General features: G+C 38.7%; 1 protein-coding gene across 1 annotated transcript; it reads left to right on the plus strand.

The window, feature by feature from the left end:
• The first annotated feature begins 267 nt into the window (after positions 1-267).
• SECISBP2 (SECIS binding protein 2) lies at positions 268-27,607 on the plus strand. Its single transcript, XM_059833590.1, has 18 exons — positions 268-309; positions 2,030-2,175; positions 4,086-4,278; positions 6,279-6,408; positions 6,827-6,981; positions 8,135-8,222; positions 10,358-10,506; positions 11,051-11,209; positions 14,087-14,188; positions 16,000-16,119; positions 17,327-17,459; positions 19,897-20,066; positions 21,567-21,705; positions 22,158-22,287; positions 24,056-24,276; positions 24,999-25,153; positions 25,586-25,787; positions 26,583-27,607. The coding sequence occupies exons 1-18, from the start codon at positions 268-270 to the stop codon at positions 26,690-26,692; spliced, it is 2,544 nt and encodes an 847-aa protein (XP_059689573.1). The 3' UTR covers positions 26,693-27,607.
• The last annotated feature ends 280 nt before the right edge of the window (positions 27,608-27,887 follow it).

Raw genomic sequence — 27,887 nt, forward strand, 5'->3', positions numbered from 1 at the left:
CCGCTGCCACTGCTGGTCCTTAAGCGCCCTCCTGCTCCCCCCTCGCCTGCAGGTGCCCCCCGCTGTGCCCTTCCGCCCCCTCTCTTGGGGGACGAAGATCAGCTGCGCCTCACGGCCCCGCCTCGCCGCCTGGGCCGCGGGGGCGGGACCGCCCCGCCACCGCCCCTCTACCTCGGCGGCGACGTCATGGCGGCGCGCCGCTGCGCCGAGCGCGGGGCGGCAGGGCAGCGAGCTGCGGCGGGGCAGGGGCCGCCGCCCGCCCACGGCATGTCCGCGGAGAGGCGGCCGGGCTCGGGCCGAGGCGGCGAGGTAAGGGCGGCGGCAGCTCCTGGCAGTCCCCCGCTCCCTCCCCAACTCCTCCCGGCCTGTTGCGTAACGGGGGCGCGGAGCCGCCTCCAGCCAGCCGGCGCGGGAGCCGCGGGCGGCCTGCCTCGGCCCGCAGCGCCCCCGGGCCCGCGGCGGGCTGCCTTCCTCTCACCCGGCGGCCGGGCTGGCGGAGGCCGCGGTCTGCCCGCGCAGGGGCGGCTGCCTGCGGCCTCGCCGGGCCGAGCCCTCCGCCCGTCCACGGGCTTCCGCCGGGGCGGGGCGGGTGACTCGCCCCGCGCCTTGGCTCAGCCCTTGGTTCGGGGAGGGCGGAGAAGAGTCCTTCTGGAGGGGCAGAACCGGGGGGGGGGGGGGGGGGGGGCGGATGGGGAGCTCGGGCTGATGCACAGCGAGGCACTCCTCACCGCTTGGGAGGGGGAACCCCAGGCGTTACTTCCAGTGAGCGTCAGTATGAAAACCGCTTCTTGTTCAGAGAGTGCGGAGTATTTGAAGTGACGTCCCAGTCGCTTCAAAGATGGGGGCACAAATTCTGACCAGTAACAACGGCGTTGCGTTGCACGTGGACTTATTTCCTGGTCAGACTCGGGCGTCTTTCAAGTTAGTGATTGGCCTGCAAATCACAGTTGCTTCCTGTGATACGCTACGTGTTTAGTGCATGAGGTATTCTCAATAGTTGTTCAATAATGCTTTGCTTTAATTACCTCCCAAGCTTGTGTCGTTCATATATATTAGTGTTCTTAACTGCGCAAACTTCCCGTTTTATTTTTCACTGTTACAGTGGATGTTCATTGTATGTTTGGATCTGCCTGGTAAATTCAGAAATGGAAAAGCTTGCAGTTATTTGTAATTTACACCGTCAGAACTCTTTGAATGTTTATGATACAAGTGGCAGCTGAGGCACTATAGGATACAGGAAGGCCAGTTTATGTGCTCAAGCATTGAAATTACTGTTCAAATGTTTTTAAAAACATTGTGTGCTATTTAGTCATTGAAATTGGCTTTGAGAAGTGAAAAAACCCCATTTTTCACACAGTGTGTCAGTTACCCCAAAATACACCATCAACTGTAGGAATGACTTGTGGCATGCATTAGAGTGAGTGGAGAACTGTAACACACTTTAACACTGTAACGGCAATAAATACTTTGTGTCTCTTTACAATGTCCTTCCATGTATACCTATCCAGTTTAAGTTGATGGTAATTCAGAACAAATGGGAAATTCATCTTAATAGATTTGTGCTATAATTATTTTTTTCAGACAGACTACCTTAAAATACAGATGTACACAAAGCCATTGTTGTTACTTAATGCCAGAGTTTGATTTTACAGTAGTGCTACTATATGTTATGAGCTTTAGCTTATATTGTTCAAATTGAAAGTAAGAATTCTTATCTCGGTGTTTACTGCATCTTGTGTTAAGCAAGCCTCTATCCTTTCCGTAACTGACCTTTGTGAGTATTTAATAATGAATGTGGGTATTAAAGGAAATAACTTTCCAGAGCAGTCATGTTTCTCTTAGAATTCCTTGGGTTTGTTTCTCCCTCTTTCTCCATTTCCTTTTGGTGACCTTTATTGTTTTGCATGTTTTGTTAGAAGAGAGCAAACTTAACACTTTCCTATGACAGTTAAGCTGACAAGGATGAGTGTTTTTTACTTACAACACTAGTCTCCAAACGCATGTAGCCAAAAAATGTTTTGTTTCTCAGGGCATCAAGTTGTCAGCAGAGGTCAAACCTTTTGTTCCAAAACATGTGGCGGTACCTGTGGCATGGTCAGAACCCTCAGAAGCATGTGTCTTTCCTAGGTACCTAACTACATGCTACCCATTTGTTCAGGAACCATCTTTGGATAAGTATGTATATTTTCTGAATCTTATTTCTTGGGGGATTTTAACTTTCCGGTTTTGGACATTGAATACCCTTACAGAGTCAAAGCTCTGATACATTAATATTCTAACTGTAGAAATGCTTGTGCGTTGTCTTCCTGATTTAGGTTTTTGCATTTATGTTCTTTGGGCATATGTCTAGTACCTTGTCTCTTGCTCCCAAGGGCCTGTATTGTTACAGAGCATTAAGGAGTATTTGTTGGTCTGTAACCTGGCTCATTTGTGCTTTGGAAGGAGCTGAATCCAGTCCTTGGGTGAAAGAATGATTGTGTTTTGACAAGGCTGGGGTAAATATAGTCATATAAAAGGAAGAAAAGATCCTCTGAGAAGGTTTCTCATGCTGTAAAACTTTTAAATAATGTATGGGGCTCCTCCTGGATCTTCTCTGCATGACCCATGCATCCCCATAAAGGCAGTTTTAGTAAGAATGCTACAGGTTCCCAAAAGTTTTTTTCTAGTAAGGCCCGAAAAAAAAGTTATTTGTAGTAGATAACAATAACAGTATTGGTAACCCCAGAGCAAGCTAGAAAAAAGCGTACATGGTAGGATAGGAAATAATCGAGTCTTGTAAGAATCTTGTGATGTTACATAGTTCTCTAGTTGCTTCTCAGCTTCTCAAGAACTCTAAGCGTTGGATTAATTTGCAATTACTGTGAAGTTATCAGTGTGTCCTAACAAGTTCAGTCAGAGCCTTAGCAAACACATTCATTATAGGCCTTCATTTTATCCTACAGGAAATCTTAGTATTTTCAACTCACTTTGATTTGTAATATACATTCAACATTGAGGTGAGTATGGCCTGATCTATGCATTAGAAAAAACACAGCATCAGCATTCAATCAATTAGCATTAAAAAACCCCACAACACAGCAGACAGCAGCAATATTCTGATGAATGTTTTGCCTTGTTGGGACTGAGCCATAGTTAATTTTTTGACTCTCATCTGTTACTTTTCTTCTCTGTATGTAAACTATGATTATTTTTGATTATTTTTGGTTATTTTTTTATAGTTTTGACTACAGTCTATCAGAATTGCAACAGGCAGTAAGAAATGTGTTACCTGAATCCTCTTCTTCTCATGGGAAAGTTTCTCTGTTTTTCATTATCTACCCAAGATTCAGAGGTTCGCCGCTTCATGGTGAACAGCTTTAAAACTAAATGCAACTTTCTTAAGCTGAGAAATTTCCTTTCTCCCTAATCAAATTTGAATCTCAGCATACAGTTTCTGTACAAAGTGTAGGAGGAAATTGGAAGGGAACTATGAGTGTACATTTGAAGGAAAAAGGCATGCCCCAGACATGTTGTGTTTTCATAAATTGTGATGGTTAAATGCAGGTCGGTTAATGATTATCTTATAATCCTGTATTGTGTTTCATACATGTCTTATACCCCATAAGATGCTGTACTCCTACTTTGTTATTATGGCATTTCAAGACAGGTTTTACTCTTTAATGTTTGTATTTTTGCAGTCAAGTCTGTAATGCATGTCCTGTAGTTACATTGTGCTTTTGGTTTGTTTCACAAGAAAAAGCCTACTGAAAATAACTATGAAGATCCTTGATAACCTTGAAAGGAAACAAGGACTATAACTGCAAAGCAGACTAGCTTTGAAACTTGGAAACAGAGAACATCTGTGTGTTAAAATATTTGCTAAACTACCTGGTGTCCCAAAACAAAATTAATTATTTTTAAAGCAGTCTGCAGTGGTGAGTAAATACTTAATTGAAGTAACATGGAATAGTTTTCTTTTGAAATACAGCTTTCTTGTTAAACAAATTCTTCAGCCAAGGAATAATATGTTTATTTAGGCAACAAATATATGCTGAAGATTTGCAATGGGATGACTTCTCATCTCTTTCTCAATGTCCATCACATAGTGTTCTGGGAGATCCTGCCTTCTGTGAATACTCCAGCTGCTCTTACTCACCTGATGTTGTTTCAAATGTATATCCAGTAGCTGGCTCACAATATAACTCTAACAACTCAACACACTATAATGGTTCAGGAATAGTCAGTGAATCTGCTGAGCAAACGTATCCAATCAGACAAGAAAGTAAGAATCTTTCAAAGGTGAGCAAATACCTGTTTTTTAAAAAATAAATTAAAATCTTACTTTAGATCAATCTTTCTAAATGTTTGGTTCATCTTTTTAAAGCGAATAATCACTCTCTGTTCTTGTAGTGGTAATGAATGGCATTTAAAGAGGATGGTAGTAATCTGATTTCAGAAAAGTTCATGGAATTCTGCAGTTCAAATTAATACAGTTTTTCAAGTTGCATTTTTGGAACATGAAGGGATTTTAATTCTTTTTCCTCAGAAAGCAGCATCTGGGGAAAAAAAAAAAAAGACCATTCATTTGTGAACTATGCTTTCCTTTGTTCACTAGGCTTGGGGGGAGGGGGAAGGGATTTTCTTGAGCCCAGTGGCAGCTTCCATGAACCTGAATTAAGAGAGACCTGGTGGCTGTAATCAGTTATGTGGCTGATAAGTGATGAGACCACATCTGTTATGGAAGGATTTCCAAGACCTGTTACAGGTAGAAAACAATCCACAGAGAGTAGGAACTTGTGTTGGTGTGGAGAGGGAAGAAAGGTTCATGTTAGAAATGTTCTCTACTTTTGAGTGAAAGTAAAACAAGTGTTCGATAAACATGTTCCGTAGTTTTGTGTGTGTGCACATTTGGGGGTAAATTTCCTGAAACTTGAATAATATTTTCAAACAAAAAATAGACAAACTGCTCAAAATACAAAAATCAGGAAAAAAAATCAAATCTATTATTAACCCATTCCCTCTGTGGTTAGACGTTGTGTCTCTTGGATTTGTAAGGGGGCTGTTGTTTCCAACTGGTTCAGGTAATTGTTCTCCAGTCACATCCTTCTGGTGGACCTTACTCCCTAGGCAGAGATGTGGTAGTTTCACTGTGGTCAAGCCTGTGTAGAGGAACTTGTAAGATTAGGTCCTAAGCATGCATTACTAGACATAAGATACAAAGGCTAGACACCTAAAATTAGTAGTTTTCTTCCTGAGAGAATAATTAAACACTGAAGCTGGCTGGAGAAATGATTAGCTCAGCGTTAGCACAGGTAATGTAGTATGAAGAAACTTGGTTTAGCTTTTGGGAGGAGTTCTGCAATCTTTGTTATGCTGAGCTGTGTACTGTTTGACAGTCTTTTTGTCATTCTTCCCTTTTTTTTTTTTTGTGAGCTTGAAGAGAAATAATTGCTCTTTGCAGCTTTGCGTTAATTTGATCACATCTCCTAAAGTTTTAACAATTTAGCTTTGGAGGTCAGGAAACTCCTTGTCCTCCCACCCAAGAAAATAATGTTGCTGCCAAGTGAACTTTGAATTTAGTACAGCATCCTGTAATCAGAAAGAGTTAAGACACTTGTCTAGGTTGATACAGTATACTTCTCATAAATGCAAGCCTAGTGCTCGTTCGTTGCCTGCCATACTGATTCCTGAGCCCAGCTCTGCCAAGTGAGGTTTCTTGCGAGAATCACAAGGCTTTCGGGACTTTAAAGTATAGGTGAATGTGTTTCCTTTACCGGGATCATGTAAGTGTGTCTTTCGTAATTAATTTCTGTCTGCTTCAAGTGTTTTGGGTTTTTTTGACATCAGTCTTGCCTAGTTTTGCCCATAATACGTAGTTTAGTCAAAAGATTGGAATGTTTTTAAGATTTTAGCCCTGTTCTAGAAGAAACTCAGTTTTAGAAAGTCAGACTGGACAATTTAAAACCAAACAGTTTTAAACTACTGGGAATGCTCTGATTAATGAGTCTTAAAAGTACAGTTGTCTAGAAACATATGGAATAATCCCTCTTGCTTGGGCTATAATATGTGCTAAAAATGGCATAGTTGACAAGGTAGATAAAAATTAAATAACAAATCTCTAACTGGCTGTTCCTATTTTTATTGGTTATTTGTGGTTATGGTATACTAACTACGTATGTGGTATTAACTTGATGGTCAAGCTCCAGATGCAGAGCTTAACTGTAACTCAAGTTAAGGCAAACTTGATGACTTTACAAAGTTCAAGTGAAATCAACTAAATATGTCACAAATACTTGCAGCAGAGGAGATCAAAAGAGGGTGAGAAAAAATTAGACAAGAAAAGGCATGATGGAGATTACTCTTCTGTCAGAATTGTGAACAGAACTTCGTTCCAGACCTCCGCATGCGGCAGAGATTCTGTGAAGCCAGGTACAAATGTGTTGTTTGGTTAGAAGTACATGGAATAGACATAAAATTGTTGACTGTGCTATAGCCTCCAGTTTGTGACCATGTTTCTAAATCTAGAATAATTAAGGAGCAGGATTTCTTTCCTGTGTGACTTTTTCACAAGGGATGGTGACTTACGTCTTTTTGCTGATTGAACAAGTTCATGTAAACTGATATGAAGTATTTCCTAAGCAAGCATCTGAATTTACAGTTGCTTATTGAGTCAGTGTTGTGTATACACATTGGTTATAATTGCAAGGTGGTTTTTTTTAATATGAGCTATGTGTAGCAATAGTTCTTGTGATGATTACTGTAGTTATGTCAACTAGTGTACTATAAAATGTACCTAGAAATGATCACAAGCAAGTTTAATTATTTAGACTTTACATGCTTTATTCAGACAGGTTCAATAAAACTACAAACAAGAAATCAACTCAAACTCCAAAAACAGAGTCTCTTCCTGTACCTGCATTTGAAGCTACCATTCTGGATTTCAACAAGTCCCAGAGTTTGGGAAGCAGTGAGATACTGAATGTACAGCATAAAAGCGGACCAGTATGTTCAGCGGAAAGTAACATTATGTGCCTTAGTCAACCACAGGTGTCTCTTTTGTTGAACACAGAGGTTAGCTGATGCTTTCATGCTGCAGAACTCATAAAAATAAAACTTGTCTAAAGTTCAAGCATTTCTGAATGCAAGTATTTTGCATTTAGTATGGTAGTTTAAGACCTGTTTAAGTAGCTTGCCAGCAAGAAGTTTCATAGCTAGAGGTTTTATGATTCTTTTTTGTTGATGGTGGTGTCAGTGCTTGCTGTCTCCTCTTTTACACTTTCTCACTATTTTTTCCTTGCCTGTGCTGCCAGTAGATAGGGGAAAGCCAAATACTGTTGGAATTTAGATTGGTACTGCTCTGGTCTAGACTTCTAGCTTGCCTACACAGAGCACATATGTTCCCGAGGTTTCTTAAGAGCTTCTTGTTTTTTCTCTTGCCTGGAAATAATAGGTAAGCAGTCACTTATCCAGTAGTTTTAACAGATTAAAAAAAAAAGTCTGGAATAGTGTACTTAATTGCTTTGTGCTAAAGGATGAAAATAAGAAACTGAATTCCAGAAGGAGGAAAAAATATTGTTAAGACACAAGCATTTAACTTTAGTCTTCTTCTTGATTCCCTTGGTTCCCTCTTTGTTAGTAAACACAATACTGACACATTCAGCAGTAGGTCACATATTGAATCAGTTTTCAACAGTGATTAAAGCTGAATAATTTTGAAGGATCCAAAAAGCATAATATTTCCAGTGCCTCTCAGTGGAAGACCACCTGTGATGGAAAAAAGACCTTTCTGCTGTCACCTGGACTTTCATTTTTCATTGCTAGTTTGAGTTTTATGATGGACGTTGCTTTTAATGTCCTTGGAACATTAAAACTTTTTCTTGTTCGTTCTTAGAATCATTGTTTGGATGCTTTTGTAAAATGTAAGAAGGCATCATCTTGCTTGTACAGCAGTAGAGAGGGATCCACGTTTATTTTGTAATGCGGTAGTGTTGAAATGATTGTTCCACTAAGAAAAGTAACAAAAAAAGTCACGCTACAAAATTCTCTTTGTGCACGGGTTGAGAATTTTTTAATTTATGGGCTTTTTTATGTTTAGCTCTGTTTAGGTCAGCTATTTTATTCCCACTTTTATAATACCTGACTGTCTATTTTACAGGAAGATACTTTTGTGGAAAGCAAAGCTTCATCAAAAACTTTAGATGAGACAGTAGCCAGCTTAATTCCATCTTCATTTGATGGCAGAGGTAAGTGCTCCAGACAAATTATTTCCCCATATTTTATCTGCTTGCATCTCATCTATTTGGAAAACTAAAGTGTTCTGAGGAGCTGTTGATGTGTGAAGTAAAAAAGAAATTAAACAGCAAGCTCATTGCAAAAGAAAAAACCCAAACAAATAAAGCTATTAGCAGGTTCTTTCAAATGAAGCGACCATTTATCACTCATTCTTGCTTATAGATTTCATCAGCAGATCAAAACTGGGATTATCTTCCTTCTCTGTTGTTTCATTGATGCTTGAGGGCTAATACTGCTGTAGTTGCCTCCTATGTTGTTTAAGATGAGAGGAGGTAATGCATATTGATTATTGGAAGTCTGCTGAGTCATTTTCAGATTTTTTTCAAGAATAAATGAGAGGTAAATATTTGATAAGCAGATTTATTTTAAGTAGTGGCAGTCTAGAATCTAGTATATACCTAAAAATTCTGTGGCATATCTTATTTCTGTCCGGTCTGTTAAACAAAGAAGGATAGCTGTGGAGAACTGTGGTGCTGAAATATCCCCTTTTTTTGTTTTGTTCACCTGTTGTCTGGCTGTGAGGATGCAGAGCTTTTTGTTTTGTTTGAAATTGCCACAAACTATCAAGTGGCTAGTTTCAAGTAAGTAAGTATTTAAATTTAATTGAAATACTTAAATCCAGAATTGTGTGAAGAAAGGTTCTGCTCAGCAGGACTCTGTCTTGGAGGCACCCATGCATTATGCATTGGACTGTCTAAGTGCCTCTCACTGGATTTCTGTGTATACAGACGTGCACCAGTCTGGACAGTTTGGTCCTTCTCACTGACTTCAGTAAGGATTCAGAAAGGACAATTTAATCTGCTGAAGTGCCTTAAAGGGCCCTCTAAGGATAAAGTTATCCCAGAGACTTTAAAATCATCTGATAATGTTTTTTCCTCAAACACTATCCACAGTTCCTATTCCCCAGAATAAAGTAGCAGTTTGTGGTGGGTTGACCTTTGGCTGGCCGTCAGACTCCCACACAGCTGCTCTCTTACTCTCCCTCCTCAGCAGGACAGAAGGAGAAAATAAGACAAAAAATCTTGTGAGTCAAGGTAAGGACAGGGAGATTGCTCACCAGTCGCCCATCATGGGCAAAGCAGATGACTTGCCACTCCTTCCTCTGCAGGGGGACAGCCTGCTCCACCATGGTCTTCTCCAAGGGCTGCAGAGGAATGCAGGTGCTCCAGCACCTGGAGCACCTTCTCCCCCTCCTTCTTCACTGACTTTGGTGTCTGCAGGGCTGTTTCTCATGGTTTTTTTTTTTTTACCCCTCCCTCTCACAACTCCTGCACAGTGTTTTTTACCCTTTCTTAAATATGTTATCACATAGGCGCCACCAGTGTTGCTGATGGGCTCAACTGTGTCTGGTGGTGGGTCTGTTTTGGAGCCAGCTGGGGCCGGTGGCGTCCGCATTCTCACAGAGGCCACCCCTGCAGCGCCCCCGCGCTACCAAAACCTTGCCATGTAAATGCACTATGCAGTTTAATTGTTCAGTGAAAGTTTTTCTCATTCTTACAGAACAAAATCTAAATTTTTCTTTATTTGCTGTGTGTTAGAAATATTTACAAAATTAATTAAGTGCGAATTCTTTCAAAACATTGATACCTCTGAGTGGTAGTGGGTGAAATTCTTGTACACTAAGGCCCATTAGGAAGTCTTTCAGTTGGTAGGTATGTCTGTAAAACTGGGAAGTTTTTAGTAAGTACTGATGTGGCCTTGTACGTGAAAGCTGTATGAGTGGAATAAATATTAAAGGAATTTTATATATAAATGTACCAGAACTTCATTATTTTAAAGAAAAATAGCTTAAAAATGAGCATGGAATTATTTGTACGTAGTTAATATGACACAGTATAGATTTCCAATTATAATTTAATTGAGCTAAATGTATGTAGTAGTGCTGGACAATATATGGAGCGGTTACAATTCTAGAAAGCTTTCTGGAGAAATGAGATGTGTGAGTGTCTTATTTCAGTCCTTCCTCAGGAGGAATATGGCTCTCTGCTCTATTTGCTAGTCCTTGATTCATTTATTACTGATCCTTTTTCTTTTGAGTATTTGAGAAGTTTTTTTGCAACATCTTTGTACCTCACTCTTTTCCCAGCGGCATTTCCTGAAACACCTGCAGATGGCTCTGCTCCGCCACATGTGTCTTGGGCCATGGTACTTTCACAGCCCCCAAAGAAAATTGTGTCATCACCAGCATCTGAAGGTCTTTCTAGAGGCAAAGGGAAACAGGATAGTGAAGCAAAGGTACTTGAGAATTGTCTAATCTAATTTCTGTCGCTGTGTTATTGTGTCTCTTGGTGTGAGACATTGCCATTTTTTTCCTAGGCTTTGTACAGTGTCCACTTTTAATGTAGCTTTTCAGAAGTAATATAAAGTTATCTTGTCCTTACTAGAATTTTTCTTCTCTGGTAGTGGAAAAGAATAACAAGATGTCAAAAAGACAGCGCTACTCCAGCAACATGAACTTCCAAAGTAGCTGGTTTGAATACATTACTTTTAGGCTAGACTTTTTTTGAATTCCTGAGCCTCAGAATGAGACATGAAAGGAACTCTTGCCTTATTTGGGTGGGTATTTCCTACTGAAATCTCAGTAGTCCCAATACGTTCTGATAACTGCGCAATGTGCTTCAAATGAAAAGTTTTTGCAGTAGTTCTGAATTTCTAAGACCTTGAATTTTCCTTGTCCACTTAATGGCCTAGTTGTATATGTGTGGTCACTTGCATTTATTTTGGTAGGTGGTATTGAAATAAATCCATTTCTAATGGTCATACCTCATGATTTTTTCAGCAGTCAGAAACAAAAAATGATGCTAGTGAAACTGAGCCTGAAGAAGGGTCAGAAAAGAAGAAAAAAAAGAAGAAAAAGAAGAAAAAAACGAAGTCACCCACTGATGTAGAGAAACCTCAGGATGAATCTGCTACAATACAGGAACCACCAAGGATTGAGGTACAGTGAAGAGGTCTTTGTTGTTCTTTTAAGTGTTATGAGTGTATTGTAAGACCAGATGCTAACACAGCTTTGTACAAATTTAAGTTCAAATCCTATTTATAGAGGATATTGGTTCAGGTGTGTTTCAGTTGAGATGTTTTTCAGAAGTTACTGGTAGGGAACAGTTGTGTCTCTTGACTCATCGCGTATTCAGTGAGCACAGAGGAGTGCAGAAGAGGCTTAGAAGCAAATTTGGAATGATGCATCTGAGAGTCTGGATATTAACAGATAACAATAAAAGTCGAATTTCCTAAATTAAAAATATCATGTAGTAACTGTTACAAAAAGCAAAGTGCACAAGGGACGGGGAATATAATTTTGAGGAACGTGGTGCTGGTATTGCAATTCTACCCATCTCGCATCTGGAAGCAATTTCTGTAGAACACAGTTGTTGCTGCTTACACTCCTGATTGCTAATTCCAGGAGTTTTTTGAATTCGTATAGCTGTAATATGCATATTTTGATATTTTTGTGTGTCGGTATTGTGGAGGCTTTAGACGCTCCCACATTACAGAACTGTTGTATGGTCCATGGTTTAACAGTGCTTCATTGAAAGCCCAGTGTACTATGTACATGTGTTGATTTGGATGTTTGATCTAGTGTGCATAATGTTCACTCTCTGAAATGACAGCATAAAGCAGCCTTCACGGCTGGCTTCTGTTCTGTACATTTTAACATGGAGCATGGAGCAGTACTGTGGCTACACATTCTTTTCATTGTGTGGTTCATTGTCCTAGAACAGCACAAGAAGTGACTGTTTACAGACCTCTTTGTTAGAGAATTATGGGTAGAATCAAAGATCTGCAAGTTCTTTCCCTCATGAGAACATCCCCATTTTTACTATATGCTACCATACAATGTCTGACCTGTGAATGACTTATCATCTAAACAGAAAGAGAATGGCAGGAGTCATGGAAAATAGTGGGAAGGTAATGGGACTATTGAAGACAAAATGGAAAAAAGGGCATAGAAACATGGAAGAGGACATACGCATTGCACTGAAATTTGTGATGCGGATGCAGCATCTGTTGTAGCAGTGGGGGACAGCTTTCAGACCCGCCTAGTTTGCTGGGAATGCTTGTGTGCTCATCAGTTTGGAAAATGGGCGAGATGCTTGTATGATGCTTTTGAAATAGAAGAGCATGAAGGGATCATACACATGGAACTTCTGGGCACCCAGCAGATTTAAGAAGGTTCTGCTATGTGCAGCAGCTCACTGGAGCAATGTATTGGATCGCTTACTAATTTTATAAAAGTCACTTATTTATAGACACTGTTAATGACCATAAATGGATGCAGTTGGGGAAAAGTAATCCTGTTTTTTCCATACACAGTGGTAGGCCCTGAGCTAGGTGTTTTCCCTGAGGGGAAAAAAAATTGAAGCTGCTATTGATAATCAGGTCAGTGTGGGTAGTACTGGTCAAACATGCAAACAGTGCTGGGAATTATTAGGAAAATAGAAAAGAAAAGGGATTATGACAATACATAAATCCAGGACATGTCCAATCTAAATATAGTGTGGATTTTGTTTTGTTGTGTTTCCCCCACTCAAAAAATACACATACTTGAACTAAAAAAAGATAGACAAAAGGCTCCAAAAATAATGAAAGGTATGAAGCAATTTCTGGGGGAGGCAAGACTGAATAAACTAGGACTTCACAGTCTGTAAAATAGATGGCTAAGTGGGAATCAGAAGTGACAAGGAAATAAAAAAGAAATTATTTGATCTTTCTTCTAATTTTGTTTGATGTCCTCTGGTTCTTGTAGGTGGTGAGTTAAGAGCAAATATAAGGAAGTGTAACGTCACACTGAGTGCTAGATTTTAATTATTCATTTTGCTATTGGATGTTGCAAATGTGAGAAATTTATTTGAATTCAAGAAGTGATTGGACGGACTGAAATAAAAATTTATTCTTGTGAGCACTATTTAAATGCAAAGGTATTACCTCTGGTTCAAGAAGTCCCTAAGCTGAAAGAGTGTATTTGTGCAACATTTTTCCCTTTCTTGCAGTCATCTTTTGGCATACTTCCAAGCTTCTTTAAAAATAGTTCATTGAGTGAGGTGTGTGTGTTCTTCTGCTAGAGCTTCTTACCTTGGGCTGTTTAAATTAAGTCTTTCAGGCTGCAGAAGAAGTGTTGGTGTGTTCAGTAGCATTGTATCACAGTTAAAAAGGCCTTTCAGAAAGTGGGAGGAGAAGCAATTGAATGAAAACCAAGCTGGTGGATCAGGATCGTTATGATTGAGGTAGTGGATACAAGGTGACCAGTGCAGAGCAAGCTCCAGCCTGTCTGCACGTAGTTAATCTGGAGTCTGGATAATGTATCCTCTCCTAATAAAATCTGCTCTTGTGTCTAAACCTACATAATCCCTTGAGTGGTTTATCTGTTTATTTCCATACTGTAGCCAAGAGTTATTACCCTTTTGCCTGCCCTTTTTGTTCTTCGCCACTCACATGTTTAAGGCAGAATTGCACAGCTGGAGACTGTACTGGAAGAAGAGGGAAGTTGTTTGCAAGGATGTTAAATGATCTGAAAAATACTCCTTTAGGAGCCATTTACCTCTAATTATTTGTATCAGCTGACGACAATAACAAGCTGCTGTTGGAAGCACTTCTTTTGTAAGCTTTTTCAGCCCTGAATTGGCTGCCACGTAGGTGACTTAACCATTGTAGTGCTGATTATAGTTGGTGGCACTGCACTTGGCTTCTCAATTTTTGTACAGTGAAACAAATTATGATGAACGTTTGATAAGCAGGAAGAAAATCATTTGAACTCAGTTTTGAGAATATGGACTTGATAGTTCTTATAAAATCACCTTCTGATTTATTTGTTTAGGATGCTGAGGAGTTTCCTGATCTGGCAGCTGCTTCTGATAGGAGAAACAGACTAGGATCTCAGAAATCATCATTTACTTCTGCTGTCAGAAAGCAGTCTGAAGTAAGTAATCTTACAACATTATGTGACTGTTAAGAAAATAAGAAGGAAAAGACTGCAAGTTTTAAATGAGACTAAAGGTGAAATTCTTTTGACTAAATTTAGGTGCTTATGGTGTGGGGCTCTGCCCATGGCAATCCCCGTAGGTACTCTCTGGACAGGGAAGAACTACTCGCTGTATTCAGTAGTTTCATATCATTCCAAAGGAGATAACCTTTTTGGTCTCTGAACTGCTGCCTAAACTCTGGGCCACTAATTCCAGTATAGACACCTCTGTTGTGGACACTTGAAGTTAGTTCAGATGAATTCTGTTTATGCAGTTTATTTTCCTACAAGTAATGTTCTGGTTTAATTTTGCATTTCATAAAAAGAATACTAAGACTCTTTCAATTTCTGCCTTTGCTGTTTGTTCATATAATCGAATTTCAAGGGCATCTGAACCAGTGTAACACTTTGTTCTCAAGCTGTACAAGGGTAAGAATTTGAGTCTAACATAAATTATAAATCCAAGCTTTTTTTTAGATGAGTCAAATTAATCCCAAGGATTAATTTGGAAAGTGATTTAATATGGGAATGAATCCCAAACATAAATCACAAGGATTAGAAATATGATTGCTTTTGCAAAGCAAATAACATAAATAATACAGGTGAAATTCCAAGTTTCTGTTTCTTTGAAACTAGTTTTGCTGCTAGAAATTTTTGTCCTTCATTTTGTTGCACTGTGAATATTAGTGGTTTTTAAAAAAAAAAAAAAAAACAAAAACAAAAAACCAAAACCCTTGTTTGCTTTGAGACAGTAAATTGCGTTGACAGGGAAGAATGAGTAGCAGAAGGCTCAGTAATTGCTCAAACCAGATTTGTTATAAAGAAAGTACTCTACAGACTTGCACCTCAAATGAGAGAAACCTTTTAGCTTTGTAGGCGTAAGTGGGATGTAACCTCTCAAAGCTTATGTAAGTTGTAGAGACACATGACCATTAAGCCACTCATACTCCTCTGTAACAAGTATTTGAAGATGAAGCTGCCTTGCTGTGTTTTTTTTTCTTCCAAATCTGAAAAGAAGAAGGAAATCATGAGTCTGATTAAGTAGAATGGCAGTCAATAAATGATTGCACTTTTAGAAGGCCACTATAAGGTCTTCCCAGAGCCGCCTTTTCTTCAGTCTGAACAACCCCAACTCTCTCCACCTTTTATCATAGGAGAGGTGTTCCAGCCCTCTGACTGTTTTTTGTGGCCCTCCTCCGACCTGCTCTAACAGGTCCATGTCTTTCTTGTACTGGGGATCCCAAAACTGCACACGGAACTCCAGGTGGGGTCTCATGAGAGCGGAGTAGAGAGGGAGAGTCACCTACCTCGGTCTGCTGGTTGTGCTTCTTTTTATGCAGCCCACGGTAGAATTGGCTTTCTGGGCTGCAAGCGCACATTGCTGGCTCGTATCCAGTTTTTCATAAACCAGTATCCGCAAGTCCTTCTCTGCAGAGCTGCTCTCAATCACTTCATCCTCCAGTCTGCATTGATATTGGGGATTGCCCCAGCTCAGGTCCAGAACCTTGCACTTGGCCTTGTTGAACTTCATGAGGTTCACACAGGCCCAGTGCTCAAGCCTGTCAAGGTCGCTCTGGATGTCATCCCTTCCCTGAAGCACATCAACTGTACTGCTCAGCTTGGAGTCATTCACAAACTTTCTGAGAGTGCAGTCAATCCCACTGTCTGTGTTCTATTTGAATTTAATATCATCTTCACTTTACCCTTTTCCATGTGTCTTTAAATATTTTCTCTTCCTTCTTGTCACCTATTGTCTCTAAATTTCAAAGATCCATCTCCTCGAAGAGCCTTGGGATAGTCGGTCTCCCACACTGGATGGAACTCCCAAGGTGGATGGACAGTCAGGGAAGCAAGCTTCATCTTCTATATTAGAAAAAAAGAAAATACAGGTAAATAAATTCCTGTTTGAAAATAAGCTTACAACTCAAAATTACAAGGTAAGTTAGCATATTTAAATATAAGACTAAGTCCAAGCTCATCTGCAGTTGTATTCATACTTTGTCATTCATAGTCTGAGTTAAGTGACAAATCCTCTTGATTAAAAGCACTCAACGGTAGTAATTGCTAGCCCCTGGTTTGTGATACAGTGTTTAGGGAAAAATACTAGCTTTTCATTAATGACTGCGAGTTTGAGATACCAAGAATTTTTCTTTCACCTGTCTTATTTGATCATGGCATAAATTCAGTCCAAACTGATTGTCTGAAGGAGTTGGGAACCTCTTAAAAGTGGTTCTGCTGGATTAAGACAAGGAGGCAGGGAAATCCACTTAGCTTGGAGCAAGGAGAAGAAATACAGAACCACAGTGAGGTCAGTAAGTAGTTCCATGTTGATGATTAGGTTCTGGCATAGCTCTGATGCAAGATGAGATCCCAGGCTTAGAAGGAGCAGGTCACATTCCTTAACCCTATTGTAACAGAAGCTATAATAAATTCATCCTCCAGGGTAAGACTTCTAAAAGTACAAAATCTGTGAGTCATTTCCTTAGTGTGTTCTGCTGTTGTAGTTTGCTCTTTCATAGTCTTTGCTAGACTATTCATTTGTAATCTTTTTATATACCGAATCATTAAATGTGGTGCCGAGTGTGGGACACCACTTTTGCGTTCTCTTCAAAGCAGACAAGAAGATTACTGCTTATGAGGAAATGGTGTTAAAAGATGATGACCTCTCTTTTTAATAAGGCATTAAAGATAATGATATATGTGTATTGCAGTCACATACCCTGGAAGATTCACAGAGTAGTTTTTTTGTACCTTTAACAAAACTTTCAATTCTGGTAAGCCTTTTTTCTTTTCCAAAGATAGGTGGCAGTCTGTCCAAAGTGGGAGCCTGACATAAAGCACCTCCTTTATTAAAGACTTCATACTTTTTTGCTTTATTCCAGTAGCTATTCAAAAGTTATTTGAATGTTTTTTGATTTTTTTTAATTTTTCACATTAAAGTTGATGTGTATTTAAAGATCAAAATACTTTCACTGAATGAAGTTAAAAATCTAAAGTATCCTGGATGAAGATGTTGAGTGTATTACACACCATACAAAATACAGTCTTTACATTCTGAAATGGAGACCATTACTAATTGGTACTGAACTTTTTCAGGAAACATCCAGGGGCAGTGGTAAGAAGAGTCAAATTCCCGTGCAGTTGGATTTGGGTGGCATGCTGGCAGTCTTGGAGCAGAAGCAGCAAACAGAGAAGTCAAAACAGTCTTCCAAACCTGTGGTGTTTTCAGGTATTGGTTATGACGAAATTTCCTTTCTTTCAACTGGAGTTGTTTTTAAGTGTTCAAACATTAAATGTAGCCTGCTTTCTGATCTGTAATGATCTCTGAATATGGAGATAGGAGCACAGTTCACAAGATACAAGAGAAAATGAAGGTTCTTTTTAAAAAAAAAAAAATTAAAATCTGAATTGTTTGGAGGAAGACTTGGGGAAAGAAAAATCTTCAGGACAACGATTTGTAAAAGAATACTTTGGATAAATATCTAAGAGAGGTGATTGAAATTTAGCTTTGAAAATGTTTGTGGAAGTTTTTGCTTTGTCTTAAATACATGTGTTACTGTTGTGAGGTGAACCTGTAGCAAGGGGTTACACAGTAACAAAGGCTTTCTTAAGCTCTTCTGATGCTAGAAATCCTAGAGCTGTAACGCAAGTGAAAAAGCTTCTTTGCAAACACAGGGGTTGTATGAGAGTCAATCAGCCCAAGCCAAAGGATGAGTTCTGTCATGCCTGATAGTTGTGTAATAAATGATGATAAGATTTCTCTCCTTATTTCAGTAAAGAATTTTTTAAAAAAATATTTCAGAAAGATAGCTAATCACCGGAGAATTCATATCACAATGCTTAAGATGATAGCTGAGCTTTTAAGTAAAAAGCTCAAAATACCAAGCATCAGTGAGATTTTCCTACACTAACTGAGAGAACTTGTAACATGATTTTTAAAATTCTTTTTCTGCAATTGATCTTCTTTTCATTTGAGTCAGACAGACTCAGTGCTGCAGAGGTGCTAATAACCAGTTTTGTTTATATATAAAATTACACAGTGCATGGATTGGCAAGTAGATGGTGGAACCCAAAGGTATGGGTCACAGTACCTGTTTTCTAATATTAAATTGCCTGTGTCTGAATCTGCTGCAGAAGAGAAATTGATATGTCATGTTCCTACCCTGGAAGTATAAGGCAGATGTTACCTCAGCTTTATACTATTTTTTTAACATTCAGTGCACGCATTAAATTGGTGTATACCAAAATGTAACTTCAGTTTGTCAAGTGGCATTGTGCTGACCTCTGGAACTAGAAGAGAAGCATAGTGAACAAGAAGGGCAAGGAATGTGGCTGCAGACAAAGTTATTTCATTCCACTTACCACTTCATTTGGTAAATAATGTATGGATGGAACAGCATAGTAAAGCAGCAATTACTTGAATTTAAATTACATTTTGGAAATGCATCGGTCCTGCAAAGTGACACATACTGTTAAAGCCATCAAGTTCAGGAACATGAGAACTCTGTGAATGTGAAATGAAGAGATGATGTACACAGTGAAGGAAATACCGTATGTCTGCAGGATGTATACTTGTGTATTGCTTCAAATCCAGCTTCAATTCTTGTAGCCACCTAGGTTAACATACTGCACAATGTTGTTGGCGGTCTTCTCAATTTGCCTTTGTTACACAGAGCCAAAAAAGAAAAGTTGCGGTGTAGCAGTTTTATGAAGTAAACTGTTAATGCTAATAGTACTGTATGTGGTGTTGGAGGATCAGCATATAAATACTTCGGAAGCAGTAAATGAAGATTGGCTTAAAACAAGCTGCCAGAAGCTTTGTGTGTTTTTTAGGGGAGAGGGGTTGCCTGAGGCACAAAGGTGTTAAGCTCATACCACTGAAACTTATGTCATCCTCTTCATTGACTTGCTAATGTAACCTGGTTTATATTGCGGGTAACTGAAGTTTGACAAAGTGCTCTCCCATGATACAGCAATTCCTGCTGATAGTGAGTTGAAAAGGGTGTGAGGTCATGGTTTGGAAGGTCCAGGTTCAGTTACTTGGCCAGTCATTTAAAGCTTCTAAACCCTCTGAAAAATGCAAGTAAAGTAGACATCTCCTGAGAGCTGTGCTGGTGAAGCAAAAGCAGCTTAGCTGTAGCTTCGCATTACTCATTGCCCATCTGCAAATGAACTTCATCCAACTTCATTAAGGCATAACAAATGGTAGGAGTGAGTGCTCCAGATTATTTACAGCAATTAAATCTAAAATCTGTAATACTGCAACTCAGTATTTATGTACACGCAGTACAGAAACTGTGGAGGAGGAAATGCCATTACAATGAAACGTGGAGATTCCTGAAGGTTTACCAAGCTGGCATGGCGTGGTGTTGAAAGTAGCTCGGAGTGCAGTGTTTTGCCAAATTCTGCTTTTGAGAGTTCAGGGACAGAGCTTGTGATTCTAGTTGTGTAATAAAAGTAGAGGACATGTCAGTCTTTTGGGAGGGCTATCTTCATTAAATAACATTGTTTAATGACACAGGATTGCCTATAAATATTCTTAATAGCAACACAACACAAATTTAATATTCCTATGCTAGTCCTAATCCAGTCATTAAACTTGCATTGGATTCTAGTTTAGGTATTTGTTACAGTTGTCTGATGCAGACTTTTTTTTTTAATCTCAGTTGGTGGTGCCATACCATTGCTTTCTAAAGAACCTGCTGCAGCCACAAAAAGTCACCGGTTAAACCAAGGAAAGATGCCTCATAACCCTTTGGATTCCAGCGCTCCTTTGGTAAAGAAAGGGAAACAGAGGGAAGTCCCTAAAGCAAAGAGACCAACACCTCTTAAAAAGGTGCTCAAATTTTTACCTTAAATAGTACAATATAGTACTTCAGTATTATTCTGTGAGTCTGTTAAACCTTCTGGTATGGAGATCTGCATCTCATCATCCACTTGTGGAAATTCAATTTTAGCTTTCCTTGGTTTGAAAAAGGGGAAGGGTGGTGGGGGAGAAGAGGGGGGTCTTGCTAAATAGCATATACAAATTTCCCCAAAATGTATTCTCACTTAAATCACTTTAACTGAACAAGTGCCACTACAAAAGTGTCCACACATCATTGGTACAGGGGGACATCCAAAGAAATCTTACTTGGTTTGGACAAGATACACTTACTTGTAAGATTGGGGAGAATGGATCAAATGTTTCTGTGCTCTTCCAAGCCAGAACTTCAGCTGATTCTGCAGCAACTAGTGTTAGATCCACCTGGCGACTTCTCTTGTATCTTCCCTCTTTGCCCATTCACGTTGCTTCCTGTCATGTCTTCTATACAGAGGATTTTGAGATACCACTCCATCACTAGGTCACTTTTTGGTCTAGAACAATTCTTACAGAGCTAGTGAAGGTAGTTTAGTGGTCATTTTGTGCTGCTTAATTGAATTTGAGAACTGTGCAATACAAAAAACATATGACAAACTGGGGGGGTGACACTAATTACTGTCTCTTCTGGCTGTACTATTTTCATGCTGTCTATTTTCCAAAGTAGGTTTGAGAAGACAAAGATTGCTTTGTCTGTGTAATATCTGTGTTCTGAGTATGGTAGGGAGCTTATTTTGTTCTTTGTTTGTCTTTGACAAATGCAAATGGAAAAATTTACTTTTGCAATTAGATTCTGTGGTGTAATTAATTACAAATTTTGGGTGATTAGCTGAGCTAGTGGTCATGTATACAATAACCGCTTCTTAGCAGCTATGAAAGCAGAGAAGGAAGATGAGTTTCAGGAAGCCTATTACTGCTTTCACCTACAGTAGCATGTTTGAAACCAGCGTATGTCCTACTTTCCTTCCTTCTGTGTACCATCCATGGTAATTTCTTTTTCTTCAACCAGCAAATTCAGAGACAGCAATCTATTAGCCTGACTCAAGATTTTTAACAGGGGATTAAGGGGGAAGGGTAACTGTGCACACATATATATGTGTATGTATGTACTTGAGTGTTTGGCTAATTGCTACAAATGGACAGTCGGAAGAAGAAACGTGAAGAGGGAGACTTTTTCACCAGCTTCTCTGCATTGAAACAATTCGTCACTTTAACTTTAGTTCTGCCCTTGTAGTTGATCCCTAGTAATTATTTTCTCTACCCAGACACGGGTAATCAAGCAAAAAGGCCTTTTCTATGTAGATTTAGGGAGTATTTTTCCTTCATTTATGTGCAAGTTAAAAAAACCCCAAATGTTGTAAACTTTGAATGACAGTGCCAAACTTCTTTACGAATGGTCTGTATGTAAACACTTGGTAAAAGAAACTGCTTGCTATCTATGTGACATTGAATTGATTTGGGTTTTATATTTTTTAGATTATTCTGAAAGAAAGAGAACAACGAAAACAGAAACAGTTGTTAGAACAGACAGCAGTACCAAAAGATGAAGATAATACTTGTCAGTCTGCAAAAAATATTACTGAAGATGAAACGCTTCTACAGGATAGTCAAGCAGGTATCTTTCAAGAGAAGGCTATAATACAGTATGTAGATGGAGATTTGAGAGTGAGCACACTTAGTACTTTCAAAAATGCGTACCAAATACTGCCAAATGAAAACTGCAACTTCAGAATTTTCTAAGATTCAGCTTGGGCTTATCTAGAGTTTAAAGTGTGCCAAAGCTGATAGTCAATGTAGTTGAGTAATTGGGATTCTGATTACTGTTCCACACTTTTATGCCTGTTGGATTTTTTTGTATGTCGTACGAGAGTCCCTGCATCTCTCTGGCAATCTATTTAAAAAGAGGTACAATAATAAAAACTAAGAGATAAAAAAAGTATGACCTGTTTCTCTACTACCACAAACTGTTGTAAAGTAATGACTCTTCAAGAAATACTTGACAAGTTAGTCTCTTCACAGTGTTTTTTGGTCTGTCTTTTCATTGAAATATCTTTATTTACATGATAGCTGTTCCTGTAACACAAGCTGTTGAAGGGTTTGTGGAGAACACAGGGATCAAGGAATCTACAGAAGGTTCTATGATTTCAAAGCAGCTAACCTCTGATCTTCCAAAAATCCATAGTAGGAAATTTAGAGAGTAAGTATTGATTGTATTGACGTCTGGTTTTCCACAGTACCACCAGTATGGCATTTTTCAAACAAGATAACTTCAATTGCATTCTGTGCAACACTAATTGGAGTTTAGACTGAAGGTTCTAAATTTTTATTCAGTTTCTCTGTAAGCTGACACACAAACAAAGAAATGATATCTGAAGAAATAGTCTGTACATTGTTGTAATATTCACTCCAAAATGCATGTTCCTTGAAGGAAGAAAAAAAAAAAATCAGAAATTCATTAGAGGCTAAGGAAGGAAAAGGAGCTGCTCTTAAAGTATAAGTACCTTATTTTAAATACATAGACTACCAGCTTAATATTTAAGAAAAAGCGTAGTACACCTTACTTATCTTTAGTGTGTACTTTGGTTTTCTGCTGCCAGACCAAATGGCAAAAATGTAAAGAATGTGACTAGCCAAATGATGTTTTCATGTTGTGGCTAGGCAGAGAAATAAAGCGAAGATTTATGGGTTATTATGTGCAAACACTTTTAGTTTTGTTGAAACGGATGTGTATACATGTTTCCTTATAAAAGAAGAAATAGTCATGACTATATGTGAAGAGGTCAGAGATCCAATCATGACAGTTTAAAACAGTTACTTTAGGTAAGCAGTGTTTTTAGTTCTCCTCCCTTAAAGGCACCACTGGCCTTTTTGCAGTTCATATTATAGTAAAGGTTAATACTGATACAGCCATTCTTTATCTTCTTGATGCCACGTGTTAGCTCTAATTTAACTTGTAATTGCATTAAAAATTATTTAATTTGTGTCTATGCAACACTGTTTTACTGAAAGCACAGTTTGCGTTGAATATGTACAGGGCAACTCAGTCCTACCTATTATAGGATGTAGAGGATTCAGGAAAGCTTAGGATATTTTGTGTCTTTAGATTAGATTTTCAGTGTTTTAGTAGACTTGACTTTGAGACTTAGTGAAATCAGCTGGAAATAGTAAATAAAAACCTTTGTAACTTCAGTAAAATTTTGAGATAATTCTGTCTCTAAGATCCAGGATAGATCTTGTGATCTCTTCTTATAAACTTCTGTGAAATAGCCAGTTGGCATCTTTCTGTTGGCTGTGCAGTTGAGATATCATTAGTTTCTCTCTTTGAGACCTTTCTTTACTGAACGATTCTTTGTGTAAAAGGTGGGGGGGGAATAATATGGAACCCTGATCTTTCCCAGGGAATACTAGAAGGATGAAGTACATCTGTTTATATCCTTTCCTTATGAGCACCACAAGGCTGTAGTCTGATAAGTGAAATAGGATGACAGACGAAAAATATGAACCTGGGGAGGAGGAATTTAATCCAGATTTCCAGCTTTGTAATAAGCAGCCTTGTATTTATAGAAATAAAGTAGGATTTTATACTTCGGTTGCTGTACTTTGATTTGTATAGGTCAAAATAAATGCCCTCAGAAAAATGGCGTAATAGAAAAACATACATACTTATTGGTATAAAATACATATATTTAAGTTTATTGTACATGTGCGTATGTATTTTTAATACAGTTTGATCGGGGAGCCAGATACCATAAGTAACAAAACTTTCTGTAAGTTCTGAGCCACTGAGAAAAATCTTAAGTAAATTTTTGTTTTCCTGTATATAACAAGTGTTTTTGGTGGAAACAGAAAAAAAGGCAAAGACATAGAATAGGAGGTAAATTATTTATATTTTACATATTACATATTTCTGTGTTACATATTTGTAATTTTAGGGCTTTTAACATTTAATTGATTCTTTCTTCCAGTTATTGCAGCCAGGTACTTAGTAAAGAAGTTGACAGTTGTGTGACAGATCTCTTAAAAGAACTGGTTCGTTTCCAAGATCGCTTGTATCAGAAAGACCCAGTAAAGGCCAAGATAAAACGCAGGCTTGTTATGGGTCTTAGAGAAGTTTTGAAACATCTGAAGCTGAAAAAACTGAAGTGTGTCATCATCTCTCCTAACTGTGAAAAGATTCAGTCAAAGGGTAAATAATTTTTTTTTTTTAAATGTTTGTTTAATAAAAGAAATGTGAAGAAGCAGACTCAGTATATTGGCAGCAGTGTTATTATTGGTGGAACTTCCTTGAGTAGCCTTTGAAATCCAGTCATAAAAAGATGCCTTCCTTCTTCAGATTGTTTACTGCTGTGCAGCTGAAGTGTGAGCTGAGTCAAGACTATCTGGGGTGGGGGAAATTACCTGAAACTAGGATCTGTATTTGCGGTGCAGCTGCACAAAAGATTGCACTGGCACAGCTGAGAAGAGACAAAGGTTACTGATGCCAGCTGTGCTGCCACAAGAAGTCCTGCTGTATCAGTCTCTTTTAGGTGACAGATTGACAATCAGTTGTCAGTGACTGTTTAAAATTTACTGTAATTATTGTCATTACTTTCTATTAACTTTTAAATAATTTCTTAGCAGCTGGGTCTTTTTTTTGTACTAAATTAGACTATACTACACATATAACAAAATACAGAATAGTAGCAGTCTAAGGATACTGCTAATTAAGAAATCTGCTTTAAAATCTGCTTTAAAAATGGAGATCTAATGCTATTACTGAGATCCATGTATTTTTTCCTATAAACTTTTGTAATTTCAAAATGCACCCATAATCTTGGGGTATTTTTTGCCATCTTTTAACAGTACTGTCCTTTAGTAATAATCAGCTTGAACGGTGTCATTCTTTGCTAATTCTGTTGTCTGCTCCAGGTGGGTTGGATGATACTCTACACAACATCATTGACTGCGCCTGTGAACAGAATATCCCATTTGTTTTTGCCCTTAATCGCAAGGCCTTAGGCCGCTGTGTGAACAAAGCAGTGCCTGTGAGTGTAGTGGGAATTTTTAGCTATGATGGGGCTCAGGTAAGCTGAAATATAGGTTCATGGTTTAGCTTTACTTTTTACCTGTAAGGGGGAAAAAATACTCTGACTTTAAGGTTTTGTTTGTTTGTTTTGCTTTTGCACACTGGTACTCTTTATCCCAGGTCAGTGGCTTATATGAAGAATTTATTTCAGAAGTACAGCTACTCAGCACTCTTCAAAAGTCATTTGGCCATCTCTTTCTGACATCCTCTCCATCTAGATATCTTTCCAAATTTTTTTTTCCAAGAGAATTGGTGGTTTTATAAATGCTCGTAATTGGTTTGTTTTTCTTGGCTTTATACATACTTAGCTGCTCGACTTTTATATATGAACATATATGTTCTGAATAAGGACTATTCATTACAGGTTTGCATGGAGATGTTAAAAGTTACTGTATTATTTAAGCTGTACTAATATTTTGTATTTCCATAGGACCATTTTCATAGAATGGTACAACTGACAACAGAGGCCAGGAAGGCCTACAAAGATAAGATAGCAGCTTTAGAGGAAGAAGCTGAAGGAGGACTAAGAGAAACCCAACCCAGCATCTTAACCACTGAATATGGAACAAATGGCTTATCAGAGACTGGAAAAACATCTTCCCAGGACTCTGATGAGGATGTACCAAATTATAGTGAGTATTTACTGACTTGGTTTTGGTTCAGTTTTCATTCAAAGTGCTGTTCAATTCTACCATTTTCACTGAAACAAATGTCACCTGACACTTTAGTGGTTAGTAAGGGGGGAAATTCTGCTTTTCTGTGATTCCCCCCACCCCCCTAATTTTATAAACCTGAGGTCAGCTCTTGCTGAGAGAGTCTTGGAGGAAATTTCTCTCTGAAATGCACTGATGGCAGATGGTACTCATTGCTTTGTCCAAGGAGGTTTAACAGAGTTCCTTATTATTTCTATTTGTTAAAAAAAATCCTCTAAATTTTTTTTCTAGAAGTGCATACTCTGTAAGTATGGTGGACTTAAGTTTTGTATTGAAGCCTGTTTGAGATGCATCTTCCTGTCCAAAAGTGTTCCTGTAAAGGCCTTGCACTTCTAGAAGCACCTTCCTCCAGCTCTGCTCATAGTCACCAGACAATGACGGTTATCACAGATACTAGGCAACTTAAAACTTCCTTAAAAAAACCTCAGAAGTTTTCAAAACTTCCAAAGTTGGGTCCACCATCGGAGTTAGCCTTGCTTGAGTAGGGGGCTGGACAGAAGGACCTCAGTGGATCCTGTCACTCCTGAAGTATTCTCTCATGGGCCATGTGATGTCATGTGGTGTCCACGCCAACATGCCCACGTGCCAACTTATCTCAGCACTGCGTTTGAGGAGGAAGTAGAGAATGGGTGTGCCTTCTCATTTTAAGTTTTTCCTCAAGTATTATACAGTAACCTGTTCTGTTTGGTTTTTTTTAATTCTAATATTCCCTAGTTAAAATCTGGAAGAGAAAACTTGAAGAAGAGTATAACCCATATGCACTGGAACTGGAAAAGAGTGCAGCTGCTGACATGGTGATAGTGAATTCTGAAGAGCATCAGTAAATCCAATCTTTTTTTTTTTTTTTTAGAACCCTAGGAAGAGGGTAGCAAAATAAAATAATTTAAGAAATATCTGATGTCAGCCAAGTAGACTGTTCTGAATCCCTTCATGCAAAATACACACTGGAGCACATGAGGCACTGGCTAATGCTTTTTATGTTCTGTGTATTTGGCTGATTACTATAGAAGATGACAACAGCAAATTGTCTTAGCCCCAAACCACTTGAACTGGCTTGGCATACTTGAATGGTTTTATGGACTAGCATTGATTTGTTAGTGATAGAATATACCAAAAGAACTTGCTAGAAACATGATTTTATTTGGGAAGACATTCCATGAGTCAGAAGGTTGGGGCATGTAGGGAGTTGCTTTTTACTTTTAATTCTTGTTTAAAGAACTTCAATTGTTTTTTGATTGTGGGTTTGGTTTTGGTCTTTATTTTCTTCTAAATAAACCTACTCAGGTGGGCAGGCTGGCATCAATGTCACTTTCTTCCAGTCAGCAGGAAATTAATTCTGGGCAGTCAGCTTGATTGAAACTAATTAATTATGACAAAGTTCCCAGTTAGTTAGCTCTTCTGTGTGATATTTTGTTCTTCTGGGATTATACAGCAGGTGTAAAGGAGAAAGCATGGGCTGCAAAGGTCTGAAATTCCTGAAGTGAAAATGCTGTTTAGAATATGAAGTTGATTAAGTGTACAATGATGATGTTTCTGCTGCTACTGAGACTAGTTTATCATAGGTCCTGCTTTGAAGTCAGAGAATGTTGAAGGACAGCAAATGTGCGAGCCTGCTATCCTGTATGTACCTTTTCCATGCCGATAGACTCCTCATTCCTTCAGTTTGGGGTTGTGTTGGTGTATATATGTAAGAGGTTTTGATTATTCTCAGTTTGTATCTAAGATAGGGAAAATTTGTATCTTACAGAAAATAAAATTTATATCTTATAGGAAATAAAATTTTAAAAATTTTAAAATTTTAAAAACAGAATGTGCTCGTAATGGTCGTGGAGCACCTTACTGGGAATGTCCTGTATAAATACTGTTGTTTACAAGTTGCGGACCTAAGAGGACAAGCCTAAAGAAAGTAATTGGAGGCTGCACATATAACTTGTCAGCTGTTTTGAAAGGTGATATAGATGCCATATGCTGCTGTGAGCATCTCTGAAGTGTGTCTGTAAGTGCTTCACCATGTTAAAC

Source organism: Gavia stellata, chromosome Z (genome assembly GCF_030936135.1).
Source record: "Gavia stellata isolate bGavSte3 chromosome Z, bGavSte3.hap2, whole genome shotgun sequence".
Lineage (NCBI taxonomy): Eukaryota > Metazoa > Chordata > Aves > Gaviiformes > Gaviidae > Gavia > Gavia stellata.

Coding starts and splice junctions, on each gene's coding strand:
- SECISBP2 (XM_059833590.1), top strand. CDS start 268: ATGTCCGCGGAGAGGCGGCCGGGCTCGGGCCGAGGCGGCGAG. Junction 17,460..19,896: donor CAAACCTGTGGTGTTTTCAG/GTATTGGTTATG, acceptor TTTTAATCTCAG/TTGGTGGTGCCATACCATTG. Junction 22,288..24,055: donor CATAGTAGGAAATTTAGAGA/GTAAGTATTGAT, acceptor TCTTTCTTCCAG/TTATTGCAGCCAGGTACTTA.